This window comes from Macrotis lagotis, chromosome 1, assembly GCF_037893015.1.
Source record: "Macrotis lagotis isolate mMagLag1 chromosome 1, bilby.v1.9.chrom.fasta, whole genome shotgun sequence".
Lineage (NCBI taxonomy): Eukaryota > Metazoa > Chordata > Mammalia > Peramelemorphia > Peramelidae > Macrotis > Macrotis lagotis.
The window spans coordinates 765,254,895-765,280,876 of NC_133658.1; the positions used below are offsets into that span (position 1 = coordinate 765,254,895).

At 37.4% G+C, this 25,982-nt stretch overlaps 1 protein-coding gene across 1 annotated transcript; it reads right to left on the bottom strand.

The window, feature by feature from the left end:
• Window positions 1–11,519: 11,519 nt before the first annotated feature.
• Window positions 11,520–25,367, bottom strand: GPR83 (G protein-coupled receptor 83). The gene is made up of 4 exons (XM_074187948.1): window positions 24,786–25,367; window positions 19,870–19,995; window positions 16,682–16,815; window positions 11,520–13,533 (listed from the first exon to the last, which is right to left on the bottom strand). The coding sequence occupies exons 1-4, from the start codon at window positions 25,170–25,172 to the stop codon at window positions 12,909–12,911; spliced, it is 1,272 nt and encodes a 423-aa protein (XP_074044049.1). The 5' UTR covers window positions 25,173–25,367; the 3' UTR covers window positions 11,520–12,908.
• Between the last annotated feature and the right edge of the window lie 615 nt (window positions 25,368–25,982).

Below are 25,982 nucleotides of genomic sequence, written 5' to 3' on the forward strand. Positions count from 1 at the left end.
GCTCAATTTCTGAGGTACAAATGCTCACTCTGAAAATTTAACAATGTGCTCTCCCAAACTGGTTAGAGCTGACTCCAACACACCCTTGAAAAATAGATGTCTAACAAGACATTGATTGATTAATTGACAAAGTTTAAAAAAACCATTGGGAGGGGCAACTAGGTGGCGTAGTGGATAAAGCACCGGCCCTGGAGTCAGGAGTACCTGGGTTCAAGTCCGGTCTCAGACACTTGATAATAATCTAGCTGTGTGGCCTTGGGCAAGCCACTTAACCCCATTTGCCTTGCAAAAACCTAAAAAAAAAACTGTTGGGAAAATTGGATGGTAATAAAATAGAATTAGAGTTGTATTTCACACTTTATCATAATAAATTCTAAACTGATCAATAATTAAATATTTTTAAACAAAAAGATTTTAAGAAAAAATATGCGTGTATATATATATATATTTCACTTTTAGAAAGAAAATTATTTTATAGTCAACAAATAGAATAAATTTTAGGGACAAAAGAAATAAATGAAATTATATTTAAAAAGTTTTACACAACCAGGGATCTTGGGGAGCAGGCATCAGATTCTGAAAATAGATTTGTCTTAAATGGGTGACATGTAATTTATGAGCTGCTCCTACTGTATGCCACAAATATCTTGCATATCATATGCATTTTTCTCAGTCCTCTTATTTTGGCTAGAAAAAGAGACTACCTAACATAAATTTTTTTACAATGACTTGATTGACCTTGACATTCTTGAAGAATTTCCATTAAACTACATTGCAGGCAATATTAACTGCTTTCAGAGATTACCAAATTAATTAAAAATACTATACAAGATTTGAAAATTTTAAAGGTAAATACTGAAAATATTTAACAGTGGGGCCATGATTTATGAAGTCAATCAATCGATCAACAAATGTATATAAAATGTTTACAATGTATGGAGTAGTAAGTGCTAAATTCTTCAGATAGGAAGAAAAATCAAACATAGTCTCTGCCCTCAGGGAGCTTACATTCAAACCAGGAAGACAACATTTATATGGGTATACAAAATCCACCCAGATTGGAAACAAAGTTGCCTTAGAATAGAAGACACCAACAGGTAAGAGGACCAGGAAAGACCTTCAGAAGGTGGTATTGAAGGATGCTAGGAATCCTAAGAGACAAAGGTAAAAGGGGAGATCATTCCAGACATGAGGGACTGACAAATCATAGAAACAAGACATGGAGAATTAAATGTGAGAAATTTCAAGTAAACTGATGTGACTAAACCAAAAAGTAAAGAGAAGGGTGTAAGGTGTAAGAAGACTAGAAAGGTAGAAAGGGGTCATTCAGATTAGAAGTATTTGGAGAAGAGAGTGGTAAAGACATAAAAAAAAAAAAACTCAGACCTTACTATTACTACATCTACTACTCTATTACAACAACTCCTATTGCTTGGAAGTGATGCCATGACATGCAAATGAACTGAATTTAAGTGAAGCAGGGCTGTGCCTCCAGAGTCATGTTGATCAAGTGGCAAGATGTAGATCAGAATGTCCAGAAGCAGTGGAAGAACTTGGACTTTTTAAATTAAGGTCTTCATCAAGTCTCATTTTTACTAACATAAAGCCCATTCAGTGATTAAGGCTAGAAAAAAATGAGTCAGAGAATGACCTCTTTTATCAAGTCAAAAAAATCAATCTGAAAGGGGAAGACTTTCAGATTTTTGGGCCAAAACAGAAACAATAGCTATTTACATTCATTCTGAGCTAATTGAGGCCCAAACAATGACCATGTGGGGTTTGATCTGGGACCTAATGTTGACCAGTCAATCAGAACCAGAGTGATCTGGGTTTAAGTCATAGCTCTTGAGAAAGAAATTTAACCCATAAGCCCCCAAAATATTCTGCCGTGTTTCAATGATGAAATTTTACATTCCGTTGGGCAACATCAGCAGATAAGAGTATGAAATTCTATGTCAAGGGCAGGGAATGTCCAGCCCATGGATGGTAGAATGCACACAAAATCTACAAGCTTTTAGGGATAAATTAAATGTTTAAATAAACATAGCAGGCTAATTTTTAAACTGATAATCTTATATGGCCCTCAAATGATACTATAAATATCCAAATGGTCCTGCTCTATGTGGACAGAAGGAAGGGAGAGAAAGGGGGAAAGAAGGGAAAGAGGAAGAGGAAGGAAAAAGGGAAGTAAGGAGGAAAAGAAAGGAAGGATGGAAGGGAGGGAGGGGGAGAGGAAGGGAGGAAGAAAGGATGGGAGGGAGGGAGGAAAGGAGAAAGAAAGGTAGAAAGGAGGGCAAAAGGAAGAGAGGAAGAAGTCAGATCTTGACTTATTACAACTTCGGAATTCTAATCAACACAATAGTCAACCACAGTTTCTGAAGATTCATTATGAAACATACTGTCTACCTTGTGACAGAAAGGTGATGAACTCAGAGTGCACATTAAGACTTTTTTTTCCCTCATTAACCAACAGGAAATTCTGTTTTGCTTGACTTTACATATTTGTAACAGGGATTTTGTTTGTCTTACTTTTTCATTGTAAAGTGGGAGAGAAATAAGGTTAATCTTTATTTGAAAATGAAATAAAATTTAACATTAAAAAAGGAATGAACAATCACATGTATGAGTTCACAGAACCCTTGATGTTGAGTATTCATGGAATGTTGAAGAAGTAGAGGCAGTTGGGCAGTAACTAACACTTTTTGAGGAGCCACCATCAGGCTTTGTATTTGCATTCTCATCTGTTAATTGTATCTAGTAAAGTAAATTTGCCATGGGAAGCCACATTTGTAAGAGGGAAACAAAACTAACCCAGCAACTGACTGGGATGGAACCAATAAAAACCACTAAGAAAACATCTTGCCTTCATTTTTTTTTTTTGCCTTCATTTCTAATGCATTGCAGAGAACATGTGGCTTCAGGTTGATTCTCACAACTTAGTATTTCTGTTCCAGGAGTGAATTTAGTTTTCCAGGAAGTCTAAGGCAGTTTTAAGTTATTTTAGTGAATTTAATTGCTCTAATCTAGGATTTCCTGTTTTACTAATGGGAAAGAAAAGCTTGGGGTGGGTCCTGAGCTAATGCTGTATCCTCCATTAGAGGAAGTAGAGAGTTGAGTGAGCTATTTCAGTTAATTCTAGCTCAATGCATGCTTTTTACTTGAAATTTCCAAATAATTGAGGCAAATGGAAGTCTTAGTCACTGAGGTTGAAAAATCTGCTTTTACTTTTATCCTTTATATCCAATCATACGGCTCCCATCACCAAATTAGCAAAGCAGTTCTCTACTATGATTCTGTGATCAATCATCTCTAGAATACAGCCATTTTTCAACCAGGTCTGACTCCTCATGATCTCTTTTTTTTTTTGGGGGGGGGGGGGTTGGCAAAGATACTATTTCCTTATCCAGCTCATTTGACAAATGAGGAAACTGAAGCAAACAGACTTCAGTGACTTGACCAGGATCACACAGTTAAATATCTGAGGCCAGATTTGAACTCAGGAAGATGAGATTTCTTGACCCCAGGCCCAGCACCACTTCATTTGAGTTAGCTACATTAGATTTACATAGTGTCTATCACCATCTGTTATGAAAATATAATGATGCCTCCCACAAGCAATTTTCCTGAGGTCAAGGAACTGAATTCTAGAGAGAACAATCATCTATAAGGCTCTGAGGCTGAACCCACCAAACATGTAAAGAGCTCAGATATTCTCTCAGCTACACTCAATATTAAAAGAAAAGATTTAGAACTGGAATGAACCTAGCAGTCAATTAGTCCAACCCCTTCATTTTACAGATGAAGAAACTGAATCTCAAAGAATGTACCCAAAGTGGCACAAATAGAAATAACAAAGTCAAAATTTGAACCCAGATCTTCTGATAGTAAACTGAAGGATTTTTCCACTTCACTATTCCACCTCTCTCTTTTGTCCTTACCTCAGATCATAGGCCCCAAACATGCACCATACAAAAATATCTAAGAAAACATGGACATATCCCATGAACTTTTTTTTTTTAGGTTTTTGCAAGACAAACGGGGTTAAGTGGCTTGCCCAAGGCAACACAGATAGGTAATTATTAAGTGAGATCAGATTTGAACCCAGGTACTCCTGACTCCAAGGCGGGAGCTTTATCCACTACGCCACCTAGCCGTCCCCCATGAAATTCTTAATTGTCTTTCCCAGAGGTGTCCCAGCAACTAGGAATACCTCCAACAAAACACTTTCCCTGGGAAATTTTATGCCATCTTTATTAATTTCCTCTTTTCTGCTCTACACTTCAAAAATCCCCATTCATTTCTTTGAGAATGAAGTGAACTATTCTCTTTACCAAGGACAACCTTTCTAATAGTGCCCTCCATAATGTATGTCTCCTTCTATGTCTTCTAAGAAATTGCTCCACCACTCATTCTTCCTCCCTTTCTCATCTTCAATTTCTACTTATTTACTGTCTCCAGACTTCCTACAAGCATAGGTTTTTTCCCTTTCTTTTAAAAATCTTCACCTGATCTAATATCCCCTCAAGCTATTGTCCTATATCTTCTCTTTCACAGATTAACTCCCTTATAAAGCTATTTCCACAGATTGCCTCCATTTACCTCCCAGGCACTTTTCACTTCCTTGTAATGTCTTCCACTTGACTGAAACTTCTTTCTTCAAATGATCTCTAAACTACTTTCTCCAGATTATCTCTTAACTGCTAAATTCAATAATCTTTTTTCTCAGTCTTTATATTCCTTACTTCACTCTATCTCACTGACCCTAGCCATGATCACCCAGGTCAGTTATCTTCTTGGTATCACTACTAGCTGACCCATATGGATCCCTGCACCTCCACAATCCATGTCCTAAGGGCTTAATCTACTAATCTATTAATTAAATTAATTTATTAAATTTATTAATTTAGTTAATTAATCTATTAATCAATTTTGAACCCTGCTGCTGATGGGTAGGCACTTGAACACAAGTTTCTCACTTTTCTATATCTATACAAACTCAGTCTGAGAACTCTAATAAAATCAAGCCTGCCATTGCTATGGAAGGGGCATGTCACTTACTAGGACATGTCACTTACTATCTCTATGCCTTTTCAGATCAAAACTCCCATTAGAGCTTTCTGATTGATGTACTGAAATGAAATTCCAATTGACAAAATGTTATTGTTTCATTCTTTGACAAGCTATTGCAGGAAGGGCAACATTTTCAGTTTTTCTTAGAATGTATATTATTAGAAAGTATTAGTGAGGGGGCAGTTAGATGTCACAGTAGATAGAGTACCGACCCTGAAGTCAGGAGGATCTGAGTTCAAATTTGACTTCAGACACTTAATAATTACCTAGCTGTGTGATCTTAGGCAAGTTACTTAACCCTATTGCCTTGCAAAAAAAACGAATAAAAAAAAGTGTTAGTGAGCAATTAAATGTATTTTTACTTCAGGGTAAAAGCTATTGAATAGTATTGAAAACACATTCTGAGAATGAAGCTATGGATTTTAGTGGGTAGTGGGTAGTAATGAAATGAACCTTCATTATAGAAACTTTTCCTGGAAGGAATTTCCAAAAAATTGTTTTGCAAATTACGCGGAGGAAGGGTAGAAAAGATTCACTCTTATTCTGGGTCCCATAACTAGGATTTTTTACACCAGCAAATACCATAAACTACACTTGGACTGGGGTAAACAGTCTATGTTGACATGGGGGAAGGAGGGAGCATGATGAAGAGTATGAAGCAGGACAGAGCATGAGAAGGAGAGACGACTCCAGTCTGACATTTTTCAATTCAATTCTGTAAACATTTATTAATACAAAAAGAGACAAAAGACAGTTCTACCCTCAAAGAGCTTTCGATTCAATAATTGTAATAATTACAGCCTAACAGTTTTCTATTTTTAAAAGATTATTTTTTTATAAGGAGATGCTACTCTGAATTGTTTCTCCTTTACTGAAAGAGTATAAATGCTGACAGCAATGTTGAAGCTCCACATTCTCTAACTCCATCACTCCAGGGTTAACTTCAGATTGCCTACCCTAGTTGCAGCTGTGCTCATCATCCCCAATGATTGTAATCATCTCTACACAAAGACTGTCAGGTCTAACATCCAGCCCTCATCTCTCACATGAATTCCAATCCCACATTACAGGAACTATTCAGATTTGTTTTCCCTGTACTAGCCTTTCAAATCATAATAATACTGAAGGTATTTATTATCTCTCTCACTCTAACCAAAGGGCATCATGACACATGGAAATATCTCAGGATTTGGAATCAGAGATCCTTAATTCTAGTCCTGGCCTTGCCTGTTTGACCTTGGGCAAATCACACTTCACCTTTCTGGGCTTCAATTACTCCATCTCTACAAAGAGGAGATTGGACTTGGTAAAATCTAAAGTCCCTTCCAGCTCTCTGTCTATGAACCTATGATCTTGTTAAGAGATGGTAGAAAATGGTGCTGGGGAATTTCAATGAAAACGTTCAATTGATTGAAGATGGATGTAGATGGAGACAACCTAGTATAGTGGAGAGAGTGATACAGAAAATCCTGGATTGCATCTCAAATTAAATAGTTATTAGGTATATGACCTTAAGCAAGAGATAGTTTCCCCATTTATAAAGTTAGGAGGTTGGACATGATGATCTCCAAAGTCCATTCCAGGTCTTAATCTGTGATCCCATGTTCTTGGCTAGCACAATCCTAGAAAAAAAGATTTTATTTCAAATTTGACCCAGACAATTATTACCTGGGTTACCTGCAAATCACTTAATCTCTATCTTTTGCCTCAGTTTTCTCAACCAGAAAATGAAAGTAAGTGGCCTCAAGAAGGGCACACTTTAATGAGAAGAGACAGTATATATGCAAGATATATATATATATATATATATATATATATATATATATATATATATGGAGCAGAATCAAAAGCAACCAGAAGGAGAAGGCATTAGAAATTAGGGAAGCCAGGAAAGTATATGGACCTCAAGTTAAATCTTTTGTTGTTGTTGTTGTTTTTGCAAAGCAATGGAGATAAGTGACTTGATCAAGGTCACACAGCCTCAACCACTTGAAACTTACTAGCTGTGTGACCTTGGGCAAATCACTTAACCTCACTGCCTCAAAAAAAAAAGAGAAAAATGCATTGATAAAACTTTTTTTTAAAGGGAAAAGTTAGTATCAGCAGAGTGGCAATAAAGAAGGCCTACTTAGAGATAAGTGAGGTGGACTTTCTCCTAGATTGCAGGGTAAACTTTTTTCTGATCCCAGACAAGAATGAGACCCTTAACACAAAGAAGAATCTTGGAATTCAAGGTACCCTGTGTCTGGTCTGGCCTTTGAGCCACAATGACAGGTAAACTTGGAAACTCTTCCCTGCTGAACTGAGCCCTGGTAAAGAGGATTTTCCTGTGTAAAGAGGTGAAATAATCAGATTGATTTTATCTTTTTTATTGGTCCTATTTACAATTAGTTTATTTTGTCATTGTATAGCCTAAGTCAGGGTTTTCTACCTTGAACTGAGTTCAGAAATACAGCTGTCTTGTTAATGAGTTATATTTAGAAATTTAGTTCTCCTATTAATCATTGTTCTATTCTTGTGTCAAGAAAATCTTTTACCCTGAAGGAGGCAGATGAACACCAGGGAGTCTGGTCTACTCTCTTAAAACCACCAGCCTACCTTTCCAGGATGTCTGCATTCTTATCCAAATAAGTCTGGTTTGCTATCTCTGACCTTGCAAATGCAGCTGGACTCAAAGAACACTTCTTAGTCACAAGAGGGAAGAAGGAGATTATTACTAGCTTTCATCCCTAATTTCCATCCAATCACATTTTCTTTCATCTATGATACCAGCCTTCCTATTTTCTGTATTTCTCAAAACTATAAAAGAGAACTGTTCCCCTCATTTGAGGGGTCTTAGTTTTGGTAAGAAAGCTGAGATCATATTTATTGATAAATTCATGCTTTACTACTATATTGATCATGCTCAGGATGTTGTGCCTCAGATTGTCTTAATTTTAACTGTTACAGAGGACTAGATACCACTCTGGTATCTTTGCTAAGAAAATCCCAGATGAAGTTACAAAGAGTCAGATACAACTTAAGGGACCATACAACAACAAAGTTAGAACCCCTGTACTACAATAATCTTACAGGTCAGGGTAGTTAGGTGACACAGTGGATAGAGCATTGGCCCTAGAGTCAGGAGTACCTGAGTTCAAATCTAGCCTCAGACACTTAATAATTACCTAGCTGTGTGGCCTTGGGCAAGTCACTTAACTCCATTGCTTTGCAAAAACAAAAGATTCAAATTGAGGCCCATATACTTTTCTGGCTTCCCTAATTTCTAATGCCTTCTCTTTCTGGTTGCTTTTGATCTGTTCCATATATATCTTGCAAATATACTGTCTCTTCTCATTAAAGTGTACCCTTCTTGAGGTTTGGGGTTTAATGAGGTATGGTTTTTGCCTTTCTTTGTCTCCTCTGTCTGGTACATAGTTAGCATTTTATAAATACTTTTTGACTGACTGATTGAAGGATGTCTATGCTAAAGAAGAGACAATATAGTAGAATTCATTATAGCTGTCTTCAAGTATTTGAAGGTTTGGCATATGGGAAAGAGATTATATTTATTTTGTTTAACCTCATCACACAGAACCAAGGACAATGATTGGAAGTTGAAAAGAGGCAAATTTGGACTTAAAATAAAGAAGAACTTTCTCTCACACAGTGGAATGGGAAGTAACAGCCTCCCCTTCTTTGGAGGTCTTTGAGTGAAGACTGGATGACTATTTGTTTAGTATGTTGCATTTCATTTGCTAAGAATGAATTGAAAGGTAACTAGATGGCACAATAAATAGAGCACCAACCCTGGAGTCAGGAGGAACTGAGTTCAAATCTGGTCTCAAGACACTTGATACTTACTAGCTGTGTGACCTTGGGCAAATCACTTACCCCCATTGCCTCACAAAAACCAAAAATCAAAGAATGGATTGAGCTACATGACCTCTGAGGTACCTTCCAAGGAATGAATTTTGCAAAAGTGAAAAATCTTAAGCACAATCCCTCAAACAGAGATTTTTTTTTTTGTCCAGACTTCAGGCAAAGTTGTCTTCAGCATTCTTTACTTGCCTTTTCAGTGCTTCTCCCTGTGTGATTTGCCCAAGCAATAAGTGGCAGCTTAAATTCACAAAAATGTCCAATGGCCATGTGTCTCCTCTGCCCAACATTCAGCACTCCATTCCCCAAAGTCTTTTCTCCTAGGAAGATGCTCCATTCTCTGGAACTAATCCCTTACTACTTTCATAACCCTTAGCAAACACATCTCCAGTGTGCTATTCTTAATGGCCCTGGTCTTATCTGGCTATACCTGTTGATAAGCAATGCCAAAAAATCAAAATAATTATGCCTTACTTTATTTTGCTTTTCCTCTATAATAACATTTTCATTTCACTGGAGCCTCCTGGAGACATAGCACTTTAACTCAAAAAAGTTGATCTCTAATAATAGTTTTTCAGGTACTAATGGAAGGTCCTTTGTGGGATAAATGTACAGGCAGGATTTGGAACTAATAATAAGGGGTTAAAGGGAAGCAAGATGAGGTCCTTCAATCATACCACAATCACCTTCTTTGCCTGGGGTAGCCCTAATGCAAAGAGATGGGAACAATTAATAAATTAAATAATCAATACTTATACTTTTCACATTTCTTTCCATGTTTCATTCTAAAACACCTTCTGGGATGGGCTTTGGCCTATCACATCCTCCAATCCTGTGTAATTGTTCAGAACCAATTTGTCTTCAGTGAAATTTAAGAAATTCAAGAACCAACTAGGGCAGAAATAAAAGGAAAACAGAATAATGTCCAAATACTCCCAATGCTTTGCCGATTATACAAGATAACAATTATGGCTGATCTGAAAAACAGGAAATTTCATGTTAGAACTCCAAAGTACATATTTCAAATTCAGAAGTCTATGAGGAAAAGAAACATACAATCATGGGATCCTAGATTTAAAGTTTGAAGTGACTTTAGAAAAGGAAACTGAGACCCAGAGACTAGTCTAAAATTTCATAAGTAGTTAGTGGCAAAGCTAGGGTTTGATCCCAAGACCTCTTACTCGAAATGAGTTCTAGCTCCTTTCTGGGCCTCAGGATTTGCTGTTTTTGTTGATGAGGATGATGGTGGTGGTAGTGGTGATGATGATGATGAAGATGTTTTAAGAATCAGGGTAACAGTAGCAAAGAAATGAAAATTTAGGTATATCTATCATTTGGGTAATAAACAAATTGTGGTATATGATTGTGCAAGAAATAATGAGCTGGCTAATTTTGATAAACGCTTGAATGAAATAATGAAGAATGAAATGAGCAGAACCAAGAGAATTGTATACAATAACATCAATATTATGCAAAGAACAACCATGACAATCAGATTATTCAGAATTTTGTAAATAAATTAACTACAAAGGACCTACCCATAAATAGATTCTACCCTCACCCTAAGAAGAAAAGAAGGAAACAGGACTCAAAATCCACAATAGAACAAATTCAGTTCCAGTAGAAAGGTATTTATTATTATGTAGCTTCTTTGTCCCAGGTGCTAAGCATACATTGACAAAAATAAAACAGTTCCTCCCTCAAGAGCCTTAGGCTCCTCTTGGGGAGGGGGGAAGGAGGAAGAGGGGAAATAATCAATCACCAAATATTTATTTAGTACATACTATATGTCAGATACTGTACTAGGTACTAGGGATACAAAGACAAAATGAAGTAATCCTTGCCCTCCCAGGCAGGGGCTTCCATTTTATCAGAGGAGAAGACAAGATCACAGATAAGGTAATTTTAGGAGAAACACACCAACAGCTGGGAATAGGGTATTGGAAAAGAGCTTGGGGTAGGTCAAGAAGTATACCAACTTTCCCCCCCCAGGACTAGGGTGCCTGGGAAGATAAGAAAAGACATCAATAATCCTTGAAAAGATGACCAGGAAAGTTTTTATTAGGAACCAGATTTCTGTGAATGTCAGGGTTTTGAGGGATCACTAGAGATAGAGGTTGAAGATGAAGGGAATTTTGTTAACTATACAATTGGAAATCCAAAAGGCAAAATGGAAAGGGAAACTAGAATTGGATAGGTTCATGTAAGGGTAGGGCAGGGGTAGATGGCAATAAGTGAATGGAATTGGTGGAAGAGGAAGGAGATGGTTTTCAATTAGGTAGTTGGTGATTCTTTGTCATTGGAATTTCAAGAATGAGGTGTAGGATTTTGCCAGCCATAGAAAATATATCATTTGTTTAGGGCTACCACCCTCAAGAATACTATGAGTAGCAAAGGATGAGTCACAGACAGAGTTTAAAAACACAAATATACAAAATAAATACAAAGTAATCTGAGGGTAAGTAGAGAGTTGTAATTTTCATTCTCCTCTGACCTTCAGGACCCACATTTTGGAAAACACAAAGAAAACTGTCACATCAAACATAAGATGCAATGACCTGACCAATGTCAGTCTCCAGTGTTTTGGCCTACTTGACTTAGCAGCGATCTTATTTCAAGCACTACAGAAATCATTTCTTCTGCCTGCTCTTTGAAAGTCTATCCTTTGAGCAGGTTCAGCTCCACTCATAACAAGTTCTATTCAGAGACCATTTTTCTGGTCCTATCCACAGTATGCCTTAAAACTCTACTATAGGCAAGAAATCTGTCTAATAGTAACCACAGTCTATGTGCATTAATCCCCCACAACAAACTGGTTACAACACAACGTAGTCCCAATCAACACTTCACTTTTCTAGATGGCACTGTGAGCCTCTCAAAGCTAAATGGTCTAACCTGAACAAATTCAGCCAAGATACTCCTGAAAATGGGGTCCTGGGGAGAGTACACATATTTTAAGTGGTACATGAGACATTGCTATCCTTGATTGGCACTGTTGTGTGCACTCATTCAAAATTACACTGGAAGTAACAATTTTACTGTAGGACTGGATAAAAATGTTAGATAAAGGCCAAGGAGCAATAATCTGAATAGATAGCTAGGGAGAAAATGAAATTTTTCTTTCTATAGTTGATCAAACTATACTCCCTTTTCTCCTTTGAAGGTAGAGCATTTCTCAGCCCCTTTTCCTTCCTATGTGGCTGTTATTGAGTAGATATTTTTCTTCCCATTTGAGTCTCATTATTTGCACTCATTACTTTTTTCTAGGGTCTGAAGAAAAAGACACTTGAACTGGCTAGAGACCTCTCTATTTCAGTTGCGATGAGATGATTCTGGTAACCACCACATAATACAAATCCCTTTGCCTGGGTCTTTTCTCTTCCTCCTTTTATCATCTATGCTAATAGAAAAAAAAAGAGCTCCTTGGATAAGGTAACAGAGCAATTACTTGTTGATTTGTTCTTTCCTACCTTCTTCCTACCTTCTTCCATTCCATAGCATGAGGTAAGGAGATCCTTTATCTTCTTTGCCCTCCCCTGCAACAGATGTAACTAAGCTCCACTTATTCCTCAAAATTGTTAATGGATAAATAAAAAACCATTAACATTGTTGTCTGCTTAGACTTACTGACATGGCCTGCTCCCTCCAAAACTATCGGTAGTCAGAATTTCAACCCAAGCATCTATCTCATAGATACAGTTTGTGTACTTGCCAGATGGCCTGAAAGTTCAAACACCAAATCTAGTTTGGTTGGAGAGTTACTGGAAATGTGTACAGGAGATGGTACAAACAAATATATATTTACATGAGATAGGACTTCATACTTAGCCAACACTCTCCTAGAAGTACCTGCCTAAATTGGCCCCTATTTTTATCCAGGTTTGGGAGTCTGAGGCAAAGGGGCAGCAAAACTTTGTGTATCTCTTCTTAGTCTTCTCAAGGAGCTCCCAAGGATGTGTTCATCACTGTCTTGGCTTCATTCAACTTACTGCCACAATAGGCTCAACAGAGGAGATATCTGTCTTAGCTGAATGAACATTGGAGGCATTTGGGAGGTTGTGAGGGCCCTGTACCCTCTTGCAGTTGCCACTTTCTGGCCAAGCCACCCGGTAAGAGGGAAGTGTAGAAGGAAGTATATGTTCTTGAGGCCTGGGTGCCTTTTTGCATATACTCAGCAAAGCCTTCAGCTCAGACCTGAAGTTCTCATTAAGCCAGCAGTAAATGAAGGGGTTATAACAGGTGCTGCTCATGGCGAACCAATGGAAGGCAAAGTAAAGAGCATTATTGCTCCGGATGGTCTTGCTGGAGAGGAGGAGCACATAGCAGTTCAAGGGGAACCAGCAAACAGCAAAGAGCACCACAACCAGCATCAGCATCTTGATGGTCTTCTTTTTTTTGCGTCTAAGGGCATAGTACTGTTCTGTGGTCACATCACCAATGGCATTTCGAAGCCAGAGCTTCTTGGCCACTCGAGTATAAGCCACAGAGATGATGAGAAGAGGAGAGATGTAAAGTAAAACAAAGGTTGCCAGATCCAGGTACTTCCAGAAGAGGTCTGCTGGGTCTGGGAAGTCTGGGAGGCATAGGCTACGGACAATATCTTCACTGGGGGGGAGAGGGGGGAAGGGAAAGGAAGTAAAAAGACAAGATCATCATAGAGAACAAAACAAGTCTCAGCCTTACCATCTTTAACTAATAAATCTAAGGAAATATCTATCCTGTGGTATTTCATTCTTCTGCAAGGAAAATAGGCCAAGGGGAAGAGAAGAGACGGCCCCTCCCACTGAGTCAATGGAAAAGTTGGGACTGGACCTAGTTTTCCTGATATTATTAGTAACCTTGCTCTTTGTCTGGGGTCTTGAAGGAAACTTAATGATAATCTAGTCCTAGTCTAAACTTCTCATTTGGCAAATGAGTAAACTGAGACTCAAAGAGAAAGAACTTGAAATACAACAGGGAAGTAAGTACTGTAGCTGGTATTTGAACCCAGAGCCTCTGCGAACAGTTCCAGTATTCTTTGCAGAGCATCACACTATTGCCCTTCCCACTATACTGGCATGTTCCTCCAAATACCTTGATAGTTTTATCAAATATCCTTCCCTCCCTTCATGGGTGTAAACCTAAGAAAAAGGTCTTTTCCCCTTTAGGAGCTGCAAAATAAGACGGTCTGTGTTTATCTTTGAGTAATACTTCCAATTTTTTTTCATGGAAATAATTACATTTTACAATGAATTTCAATCTGAGCCTTAGTTTCTTCCTCCGTCCTTTTCATTTTTGATTTCCATGATTCGACAACTGAAAGTTTGCTCTTTCCTTTGGAATGTCTGCATTTTTGCAAGTCTATCTGGGGCAGGATGGTGAGAATGTTTCGTAAGGGTATCTGTGCAATTTTAAGACTTGCCTTTCAAGATCAGGCTGTGCCTGGTTATTCTGGATCTTATTCTCCAGGCAATGTGAGCATGCGCCCCTTAGTGACAGAAACCTATAACTACAGTAAGAGAATTGGTAAGCCAACCATTGAAGGAAAATTGAGCAGGAGGTAAGCAATAAAGAAGACTAGGAAGAAAAAGAATAAGAGTAGACATAAAGAAAAATGGAATGGGAAAAATGGAAAGGACTTGCTAAAAGGAGAATAAATAAGATGGATAAACAAAAGCTGAGGATGTTTTAGAAGAGTAAAATAAATATAAAAAATATAGTACTTTAAGGTTGACAAAGTAATTTACATGTCACTCCCATTTGATCCTTAAAACATACAATCATAAATTTAGAATTAGAAGGATCCTAGTTTTATAAATTTACAGGTGAGAAAATAGAGAAATGAAATAAATGTCTTGTCAAATATCACACAGGCAAATGTAGCAGAATTTGGATTTGAATTTAGTTTTTCTGATTCCAAAGATATTACTCTTTCAACTGTATCACACAGTATCAGCTGGACTAACTGGTCCCTGAGATATCTTCAAACTTTTAGTTTATATAATTCTATAATTTTATTTAATATATTACATGTTTATGTATACTATTTATACACACATGCACATGTTCATATGTATGTACATATTTATGGGAAAGCATGATATATCTATATTTATATGTGAATAGAGGGCAGTAAGATGGCACAGTGGATGAAGTCAGGGGTGGGATTCAAATAAATTAACAACTGATTCTTTGCCCTAATGACCATTAAGTAAAAAAAATACATATACTGAAAGGTAGTTTATTTTTCATGCATTTAATAATCAAATAAGAACAATAAAAAAGGTACACAAAACTAGATTATGTTATATTACTCATATTAAGCAAACATATCTTCATGGGGCAACCTGACCACAGCAGCCAATGTTGGAAAATATGCAGAACCAAAACCCATTCAACCTATTCTAACTTTTTTTTCTTCTACTTCCATGGCTTCCAAACTAGGCAATAAGATAACCCTTGAAATCTATATTTCTATTAGTTTATTGTGTCCCAGTTTCCTATTGGTTTCACCATTCAGGAAAAACTAACATACTCATAATATCTTGGGGAAATTTTGGACATAACACAAAGAGGAAACAAATGACAGCTTATCATCCCCTGGTTGTTTTTCTCTTTATGTTATATGCTTGCTTACTGAAGTAACAAAAATGAGGGAATTAAAATGTAGTATTTCATCAAAGGGGTAATGATTTTTAAGAAATGAATAAATAAATATTTTAAGCCTAGTTCTATCAATTTTTTCACCTATGAATGGAATTAACATTGCTACCAGAACTTAGAAAATTCTGTTGCTCAGATAAACATTAAAAAAGGAGTTAAGAATATAAATTTGTGATTTCCACATTGGGCAGCTACCCAGATGTCCACCTTAGAAAGAACCATGATTATAAGTGCCATTTTAACAACTTAAAATATTAACATACTATAAAGAACATATAATTAAAATAATATATAAATCAACATAAAATCAAGTATCAGTTCTGCCGAACCTGTGCAAAACAGCTGAATCCCACCACTGGATAAAGTGTCTGACCTGGAATCAGGAAGACTTACTTTCCTGAATACAAATCTAGCCTCAGACACTTATTATATGACCCTAGACTTACATAGTTTCAGTTTCCTCATCTGTAAAATGAATTGGAGAAGGAAATGACAAGCCATTCCAGTATCTTTTCCAAGAAAACTTCAAATGGGTTCATGAAGAGTCAGATGCAGCTGAAACAACTAAATAACATATATGTGTGTGGGGGTGGGGTATGTACAATGATACATGTATAAGATAGCATAATTTTCTAGTTAAATTGTAAACTCCTTGAGGGCAGAGGTCATTTTACTTTTGTCTTTGAATACCCAACACTTAACAATCCCTAGCATATGGTAGGCAATTAATAAATAAATGTTTGCAGATTAATTGGTTAATTATCCTTTGTTGAGGTAGAAAGAGCCTGAATTGAGAGATAGTAGCCTTGTGTTGCAATCCCATTTGCCTTCTTCATGACCCTAAACAAATTGCTTCCTTTCTCTGGTTTCTTTCTGCTTTCTTTCTCTTTTAATTTCCCATCTTTAAAAAGGGAGAGAATTAATCTAGAGGGCATGTCCAAGATTCTTTCCAGCTGTTGCTTTCTACAATGTATTTCCATAACCCCACTATTTGACAGCCTTTGTCATGAGGCAAGTTTTCTGTAACCAAGTTATAATGGAGGTTTGTGTACTTGATGATTATCTTTCTACACTCAATCAGGAATCTCTTCAGCTGACAATAGGATCTTACCTATATTTGAAGGTAAACAGTTTTTGGTAGATGGCATGTGGGAGTGAAAAACAGGTGGCCATGATCCAGATGACTGCAATAGAGATGAGCCCTTTTGTAGGGGACATTCGTGGTTTCAAAGGATGCATAATTACCTACAAAGGAAGTAAATCAGAATCACAAGTTCACAGAACAGAAACAGAATCTCAGAATGGGAGGGTCCACAGAAGACATCAAATTCAGGTCATTCCTGCAAAATGAATCTCCTCTACAAGATTCCCCAAAACTGATCATCCACCCCTCCTTAAAAACTTTGACTAAAATATTGTCTTTCTTTACATGGAATCTAAATCTGTCTCTACTATTCCTTCCCATGGCTCTGTTCTTTGAAACCTTGAAGAACAAGTGTACCTCATTCACTTCCATGAAAGCCTTTCCTTAAGTACTTTAAACCTATGATCCATTCCCCCCTAAACTGTTTACATCTGCAATTCTTTCAACCAATACTCATATAGCTCCAAAGAGCCCCTCACTGAAGAATTAGCCAGAATGAGGAATCCAGACCAAGCACATTCTCTTATCCTCTCTTATCCCTCTCTACAGGTGCTACTATTTAGCTAATTCAAAATACATCCTTTGTTTTCACTGGACATAGCAGCTCCTGTTGAGGCTCCCAGCAGCACCATATCCCATGGGTTGTGTTCCATGACACCTTTAAATGCCTTCTTCCTTCCATAGTCAGGGATAGTTATAGTATTGAGCATCCCTCAAGGGAGATATGGGAGGCTTTGTCCAATTTTGTCAGGCAGACTACAAGGAAAATATTATTTTCCTCTTCCCATCAGGTCAGTTTCTATTTTATATATTGGAGCTAGGAAGTTGAGTTTAAGAATTTAGTCTAGAACTTTATTTTTCAAGTTTTTTGAGGGGTAAGGGAGCAGCTGTGTTTGAGAGAAGTAAACAAAATCTTCATTCACTCCTCCAGGAAGTCAAATCAATTCTATCCTCGCCTCATAAGTTTGCTTCCTCTTGAGGGTGACTACATAGAAACAGAATTATAATTCTACATCTGTGGGCATGAGACTGTCCGAGAATGAATACCACTGAGTACTTATGCCCTGCCTGTATGCCCCATTCTAAGATTAGGGATCCCTGGGTGAATGCAGCAGATCAAGTTTAATTTAAAGGGCCCTGGGGAGTTGTATTTTTGGAAATCTTAAGTCTTTAAACTACACTGAAATCTACTTCCACCCCTCTCCCCCTCACAGACTCCTCCTCCTCTTCCTTCAAGATGTAGTTCAAGCACACTTTATATTTATTCTGTATCTCTTATTCTCTTCATATTTATTCTTTATCTACTTAGATATGAAGGGACAGTTAGGTGGTACAGTGGATAGAGAATCAGTTCTGGAGTTTTGAGTCAAATCCAGCCTTAGACACTTGACATTTACTAGCTGTGTGACCCTGGGTAAATCACTTAACTTTGCCTCACATCCAGGGTCATTTCCAGTCATCCTGATTCATATCTGGCCACTGGACCCAGATGGCTCCAAAGGAGAAAGTGAGACTAGTGACTTAGCATAGCACTCCCTCACTCAAATCCAATTCACTTTTTTGTCATAGCATCACCTCCCTGATGGTCTTCTTCAAGAACAATCTTGTACTTACCAAGTTGAGGATTTATTTCAATTAAGAATGTCAGAGAGAGAGAGAGAGAGAGAGAGAGAGAGAGGAGAGAGAGAGAGAGAGAGAGAGAGAGATTGTGACCTCAATCTAGAATTGTGCTCTTACCTAAAACTTGAACTTTATCACTAATTTAGCTGACACATTGATGTTGCTTGTTCCAATCTAGAACAGATTGTTCCCACAATTCCAACCTTTGGGCCAATCTAGAACTCCAGTGCTATTTACACTTTTATACTAATCTAGTTCTGGGAAGAAGTTGGTATTGTCAATATAGGTATGGCATTGGAACCCAAAAGACCTGAGTTCAAATTTTATCTCTGATTTATACTAGTTATATGACCTTGTTATATGAACCTGTCCCACTGACATAGTGTGACAATTCTGGCAATTTTTATTTAGTATTTTCTTTCCTTAGTTACATGTAAAATCAATTTTTAAGATTCATTTTTAACACCTTAAGTTCCAAATTCTCCCCCAACTCCCCCTCATTGATAAGGCAAGCAGTTCAATATAGATCATATATCATATTATATGTGTGTATATAGACATGCAAATCATTTCCATAATAGTCACATTGTGAAAGAAAACATAGACCAAAAAAATCCTCAAAATAATAAAGTTAAAAAAGTAAGTTTCAGTCAGAATTCAATCACCATCAATTCTTTCTCTGGGAATTTTTCATAAATTTTCATAAATACTTCAGAGTTGTCTTAGATCATCATATTGATGATAATAGCTAAGTCATTCACAACTGATTATCTTACAATATTGCTATTACTTTGAACATACTTTATATCATCAGCTCATGAAAATCTTTTCAGATTTTTCTAAGAACATCCTACTCATCATCTCTTAAAGCACAGTAGTATTCCATTATAATTTTATACTTTCAGTCATTCTCCAATTGATGGACATTCTCTCTACAATTTCCATTTCCTTGCCAGCAGACAACACTTAAAAATATCAAATTAGAAAGTGGAGGAAATTTCCTCACAGAAGTACTGAAATCAATGAAATCATAACTCCAAGGAGAAAAATTCTAACTCACATAATCCCAGTCTAGCTCAAATCTAGAATGTACATATGATCTAAAACTTCATAGTTTAAGTATACTTCAATTTACTTCCTTTCTAGACACTCACACTACTCTAGAAACTACCTCACCTTTCTACTTATTATAGGCAATATGATTCAGAACAAAGCTGTAAACAAGCCTTGTGGATCTCATGCCTTTTGTGAATAAGCCTTTGCTGATTCAGCAAGGGTGAGTAGCCTGGGTTGTGAACTTCTGATATAGTTCTGAATCAACAGGGGAAATACTAAAGGGCAGCCATTGTTCTTTCCACCCTTCTAAGCTCTTTTTTTGCATTAATTTTCCAAGAACACAATTTCACATAAATCTTCATTATAACATACCCGCAGCAAGTTTATGCCATTGAATGACCACTCTCAGAACCCTCAAGGTCCTTTAACAGCAGAGGTACGTGAAGGAAAAATTGTTTTCCTCATAAATGGAGCCTCACCTGGTGTCTGTCCACAGCAATTGCTGTTAAGGTCAGAGCAGAGACATGGAGTGAGCAATACTGGGCAAAACGACTGATGTGACACATGCCCTTCCCAAATATCCATGTGCTATTCACAAAGCGGACCTAGAAAGAAACAAAGACAAATGGAATGATGAAACATTTGCTAAACGTGAAGTCAAAGGATCTGGCTTCATTTCTTGGCTCTGGCAATTATTATCTGCATGATCTTGAGCAGCTAAAGCCCTATGAGTCTCTGTTTCCTTCTTTATAAAAATAAGAGGTGTGGATGATGTGACCACCAAGAACCTTTCCAATTTTAAATTCTAAAAGCCTATGAATACAACTGCAAATTTTCTCTCAGGAGCTCTCCTAACCTCGAGTTAGGCAAATACAGTAAGCTTTTCTTTTCTTTTTCCTTTCAAATTAATAAGATTTTTTCCCCCTCCTTCCCAGCTCTTCACCTAAATTGAAAAGGGGTGAAGGGGAAGTCCTTGTAATAAACAAAACAAAATGCTGCATTTTCCATTTCAAAAAAGTCCATCACCTCTCATTAATCCTTTGGAACTATGATCAGTCATTTCATTGATCAGAATTTTCTTGGTTTTTTTCCCCAACATTTTTTTTTGTATTTACAATTTTTTGTCATTGTATAAATTTTTCTCCTGGTCTGGTTTACTTCACACTTTATCAGTTCACTGATTATTTTACAGGATTCTCTAAAACCCTTCCTTTCTATTATTTCTTGCAGCACAATAGTATTTCATTATATTCATATACCTTAACTGAATGTCATTCTCTAAATGATGAGCTCCTCTTTGATTTTGAGTTCTTTGGCACTACAAAAAGAACTGACATAAATATTATATACATATATATATATATATATATATATATATTTGCTCTTTCTTTGATTTCTTTGGCTAAGTAATGGTATTTCTAGACCAAAAGATAAGCATGTGGTTTTTGAGACATAGTTACAAATTGCTTTCCAGAAGGCTGGACCACTTCACATCTCCATCAATGACCTATTAATGTTCCTATTTTTCTGTAACCCCTCCAACATTTAACATTTTATTTTTCTTCTGTCTTTCTTAATATAATCAGTGTTAATTTAGAACCTCAGAGTATTTTTTAATTTGCTTTTCTCTAAATATTAATTATTTGGAATGTTTTTCATATGGCTATTGATGATTTGTTCCTCTTAAAATGCTTGTTCATATCCTTTGATCTTTTTGTTTCTTTTTTTAGTCTTTTTTATTTAGCATTTTATCATATGTAAAATTACATGTAAAAACAATTTTTAATATTTGTTTTAAAAACTTTCGGTTCCAAATTCTTTTTCTTCCTCCCACCCCACCCCACCTTATTAAGAAAGCAAGCAATCTGATATAGGTTATAAGAGGGGTATGGGGTAAGGGGGCAGCAAGTGAGGCAAAGCTGATTTAATCTGCCATCCCCCACCACGGGTTCCTGATTATAAATGTGTAGTCATGCAAAATATTTCCATAATAATCATGTTGTGAAAGAAAACATAGGACTCCCCATCCCCCCCAAATGAAACATCAAGAAAAATAAAAGTTCAAAAAAAAAAGTCTGCTTCAATCTGTTCTCATACACCATCAGTTCATTTTCTGGAGATGTATAGCATTTTTCATCATAAGTCCTTCAGAGTTGTCTTGGATCACTGTATTGCTGAGAAAAGTTAAATCATTCACAGTTGATCATCCCACGATATTGCTATTACTTTGTACACAATATATTCCTTTGTTCATTTTTCATGGAAGAGTGGTTCATTCTTATAAATGTCAATCAATTGGAAATGAAACCTTTGTCATAAAAATTTGCTGCAAAGATTTTCCCAGTTATTTTTCTTTTTAATTGTAATATTGATTTTGTTTTTGCAAGAACTTTTTAATGTTATGCAATCAGAATTGCTTATTTTATCTATTCCTTGTTTGGTTATGAACTCTTCTCCTGTCCATGTATCTGAAAGGTGATTTCTTCCTCATCCCTTAAGTTTACTTATAATGGGACTTTTTATGTCTAAATCATGAATACATTGTGAACCTATCTTTGTTTCTTTTTTCTTTTTTTTCTTTTCGTTTTTGTAGGGCAATGGGGTAAAGTGATATATCCAAAGTCACACAGCTAGTATCAAGTGCCTGAAGCAAGATTTGAACTCAGGTTCTCCTGACTCCAGGGCTGGTGCTCTATCCACTGCGTCACCTAGCTGCCCCTGTCCTAAGCATTTAACAAATATTATATCCTCTGATCCTCACTACAACCCTGGGAGATACTATTATTATTCCCATTTTAGAGTTGAGAAAACTAAAGCAAATAGTTATCTAGTGCTTTCTTTGAGCCACATATTGTGCAAAGCAAATTACAATTATTATCTTAATTATAACAACCTTGTATGGTAGGTGCTATTGTGCCATCCCTACTGAGATAAATAGGGGTTAAGTGACTCACCCAGGATCACACAGTAAGTATCTGAGGTTAGAGTTGAACCCAGGTCTTCTTACACCAGGTCCAGTGCGCTATCCACTAAACCATCTAGCTGCCCATGTCATGTTCCCAATACTAGGCAATGGCAAAGTCCTAAAGACTACTACATTAATAAGGGTTTGTCTTGGGGCATATCCAGGAAATGTGGATTGAATTCCAATTCCCAAAGGATTCTGAGACTAGCCTACCTTCCACAGATGCTCTAGACTGGGGAGCAGAATAAGCTCCTCCAGTCATTATAGCACCCCTCAATATAACACCACAAGAGGAATAAAGCTTCAGATTGACCAGGGCTCAACATGCAACCTATGAGTAGTGAACTTCATAGATTAGTAGTAGCTTCCCCTAGCTTTGGGAGTGGTAGAGATATGGCAGGATTCTGACAGAGCATGGTTTGTGCTTGCACCAGATGGTGAGAAGGCTCCTTATTTGAAAAAAAAAATGAGGCACTGGAGCTCATGTGTACCTCCTTTAAGAGCTGTGCTAAGCCACCTTTGTGGTCTCCCAGGAAGAAGTCTGGACCATTGTAAATGGGATTCAAGCTCTTACTGAAGCTAAAAAATCATGAGGGTTTGCAACAACCAGAAGCAAAATAGTGACTCAACCTATGTTAGCAAAGACCAAAGCTCAGGCTTATTGCAAGCCAGAACATTTGAATTCTGGTTGAGTCTTCCTTCACATAATTGGTTGATCTTATGTTAACCCATTCAGTTTCCTGAACTTTGGTTCCCTTGTTTGTAAAAATGAAGATAATCCTTGCACTACTCTGTTACAAAATTGTTGCAAATATCATCTGATAGCAGTTTAGAGTCTAAGTTTGTGGACTTTTCAAATGAAGGATGTGAAGCATAATAGAAAGAGTATTACTAGGTTTGGAGGTAGGAGACATAGATTAGCATTTCCACTTTGATTCTCTCTCTCTCTCTCTCTCTCTCTCTCTCTCTCTCATTCCTATTTCCTCATCTGTAAAGTGGGGGAAACAATACCAGTGATACCTACTTCCTTAGATTGTCATGAGGAATATATTGGTAAACTGTAAAACCCAATAGAATCAGTATTATTATTGTTATTATTATTATTAACAGTATTAGTAAAAAGATGGGGACCAGACCCATGATCTCCCTGGTGCTAACGCAGTTTGACACCTTCTTTGTAACTTATAATGGCAAGAAGATTTTCTTAAGGAATTGAAAGGTTGTGATTTGCCCCCGGGTTACACAGTAGGTATCAGAGACAGAACTTGAACCCCAGTCTTTTAAGGCTCCCTCTCTCTTCACTATGTTATGATAATGTGTGTAAAGCCCTTCACAGGTCTTAAACTTTATATAAATATTAGCTATTATTAAAGAACTATGTAAATGTTAAGTATTATTCAGTTGTGATTTGTAAGACATTCAGGGTGGGTGTAGATTATTCTCCCAATATATCCACACTATTCTGCTTATGAGTAATAAATCAGAAATGAAATGGAATGACAGAGAGACCCTCCTTTCACATCTTCAATTGTTCTTAAGCAGCTGGTCCAAGGCATGTTCTGGTCACCCATTTCAAGTTCTTAGGATAAGAATCACATGTGTCTTCTCTATTATTTTCACCTTTCACCACCAAACACAATCCCTATCCTATACCCTGTGGGCAAACCAGAAAGGATAATTGAGATGCACTGGATGATTTAGAAAATAAATATAACTTTTCATTAACCTTTTCCATATTCAGACATTACCATCTGTTTTCAATTTCCTTTAGAACCAAAGCAGCAACAGATTCAAGGAAAAGCTTTCAAATGCCTGTATATTGGATATAATAATTCAAATTGTACCTTGTCATAGCTTCAATCACTTGACATTTCAAAGGCTTCAAATTATTGCTTAATTATCCAACAGTTCAGTCCCTAGCAAGATTGCATATGAAAGCAAACCATTCACACACATCTGGTTGCATCTGCTCCGATCTAATTCATTCAGTGGCCCTGACACAGAAGCTTAAGCTAAAAAAGGGAGAATGAAATATAGAGATAAAATAGAGGAAAAGATAGAGCAGAGATTGAGAGGAAAAAAGAAATAGGGAGAAAGAAGAGGAGAGGGAAGGAGGAAAATAGAAAAGAAAGTGGAAATAGAGGAAGAGAGAGAAGGAAAGTAGAAGAGAAGAAGAAAGAGAAAAGTAGAGATGAAGGAGAATCAAAAAGAGAAAGGAAGAAGGGGAGAAAGAAGGAGGAAAGAGAGGAAAGAGAAAGAAAAGAGAGAAAGAGAAGAGGTACAGAGAGAAGGAAAAGAGAAAAGGAGAGAAAGGGAGATGGAAATAAAGAGGAAAGGGAGAAAGAGGGAGGGAGAGAGAGAGAGAGAGAGAGAGAGAGAGAGAGAGAGAGAGAGAGAGAGAGAGAGAGAGTTCAGTTTACATGTTCTTACCAAAGTGAAGGGAGTATTAAGCAAGGTTATCATTATGTCAGCTACTGCCAGGTTGACAATGAACAAGCTGGTGGCTGATTGCATTCGCTGATTCTTGATGACAACATGACAGACCAGGACATTTCCAAAGAGAGAGAAGACGATGATGAAGGAGTATGCCACAATGAGCAGAGCTTTCACCATAGGCTTCTGAGATTCTGCCCCATATCTCTTTCTGCCCACGAAGTTCTGCCAATCTGAAAATGAGTAGTTGCCCCAGGGGAAAAAACTGGACACGTTGGGGATCCCAAAGTCTCCGTCCAAACTTCCATTGCTGGCCCATCTCTCAGGCCTCTCAAAGGCTTGCACCAGACACGGGAGGGAGAACCACAGCAAGGAAGTTAGCATTTTGGATGAGCTGCGTCCCCACTTTAGCCTCCAGAACTCCCTAGCTCTAACAAAGGGGAGTGGTGCGCTCTCAGTCCAAGGCAGTTCAAAGGAGTGAGTGATTTGACTTGTCCCTAAAAGCAGAAATCTTCCCCACAAGCAGAAAAGCAGGCTGCCTGCCTTCCAGAGCTTTCCAGCCCCGTTGTTTGCTGTTCAATCAGCACACACTGATTTTGTTTCAGCACTTTTATGTCAGCTCCCACACAGGCTGTTAACGAAAGCTCTGCCTATTGGATTGTAGAACAGCTCCCTTTGTGACGCGCTTCTTCACACTGTCAAAGATTACTCCCACCAGGTTTGGAGTTCTTCCTTTCTCCACTTTCCCCCACGCTTTCCACCTCTTCTCCCACCCCAACAAAGTCAAAGCCCATTTTGTAACACACACGCACTCTCGTTCAGTTGGTTTGTATCAAAGCCCCTTGTCATTACAACGCAGGTGGGCAGGTGGGCAAGAGAAGCTGCTGCTCATTGGTTTAATACAGCATAGATCTTTAAGGAAGATCGCTTCTGCTGGCTCAGCTGGAGTCAAGTTTTCAAATCAGAAACTTAATTTATGAGAATTGAGCATCCTTCCCAGTTTTAACCCAGAGCCAGCTGTAATATCCCGAATCTTGATGCTAAAGATGTTTATCCACAAGCTAAACAAGTTAATAGGGACTTTCTAGGTTAACCCAACTTTTAGGCTGCCTGTACCAAGTAGAAGCTTTGTTGTATTTCTCTTAACAGTCCATGGGATAAAGAATATGTCTGCAATTTTAAGGTCATATAATT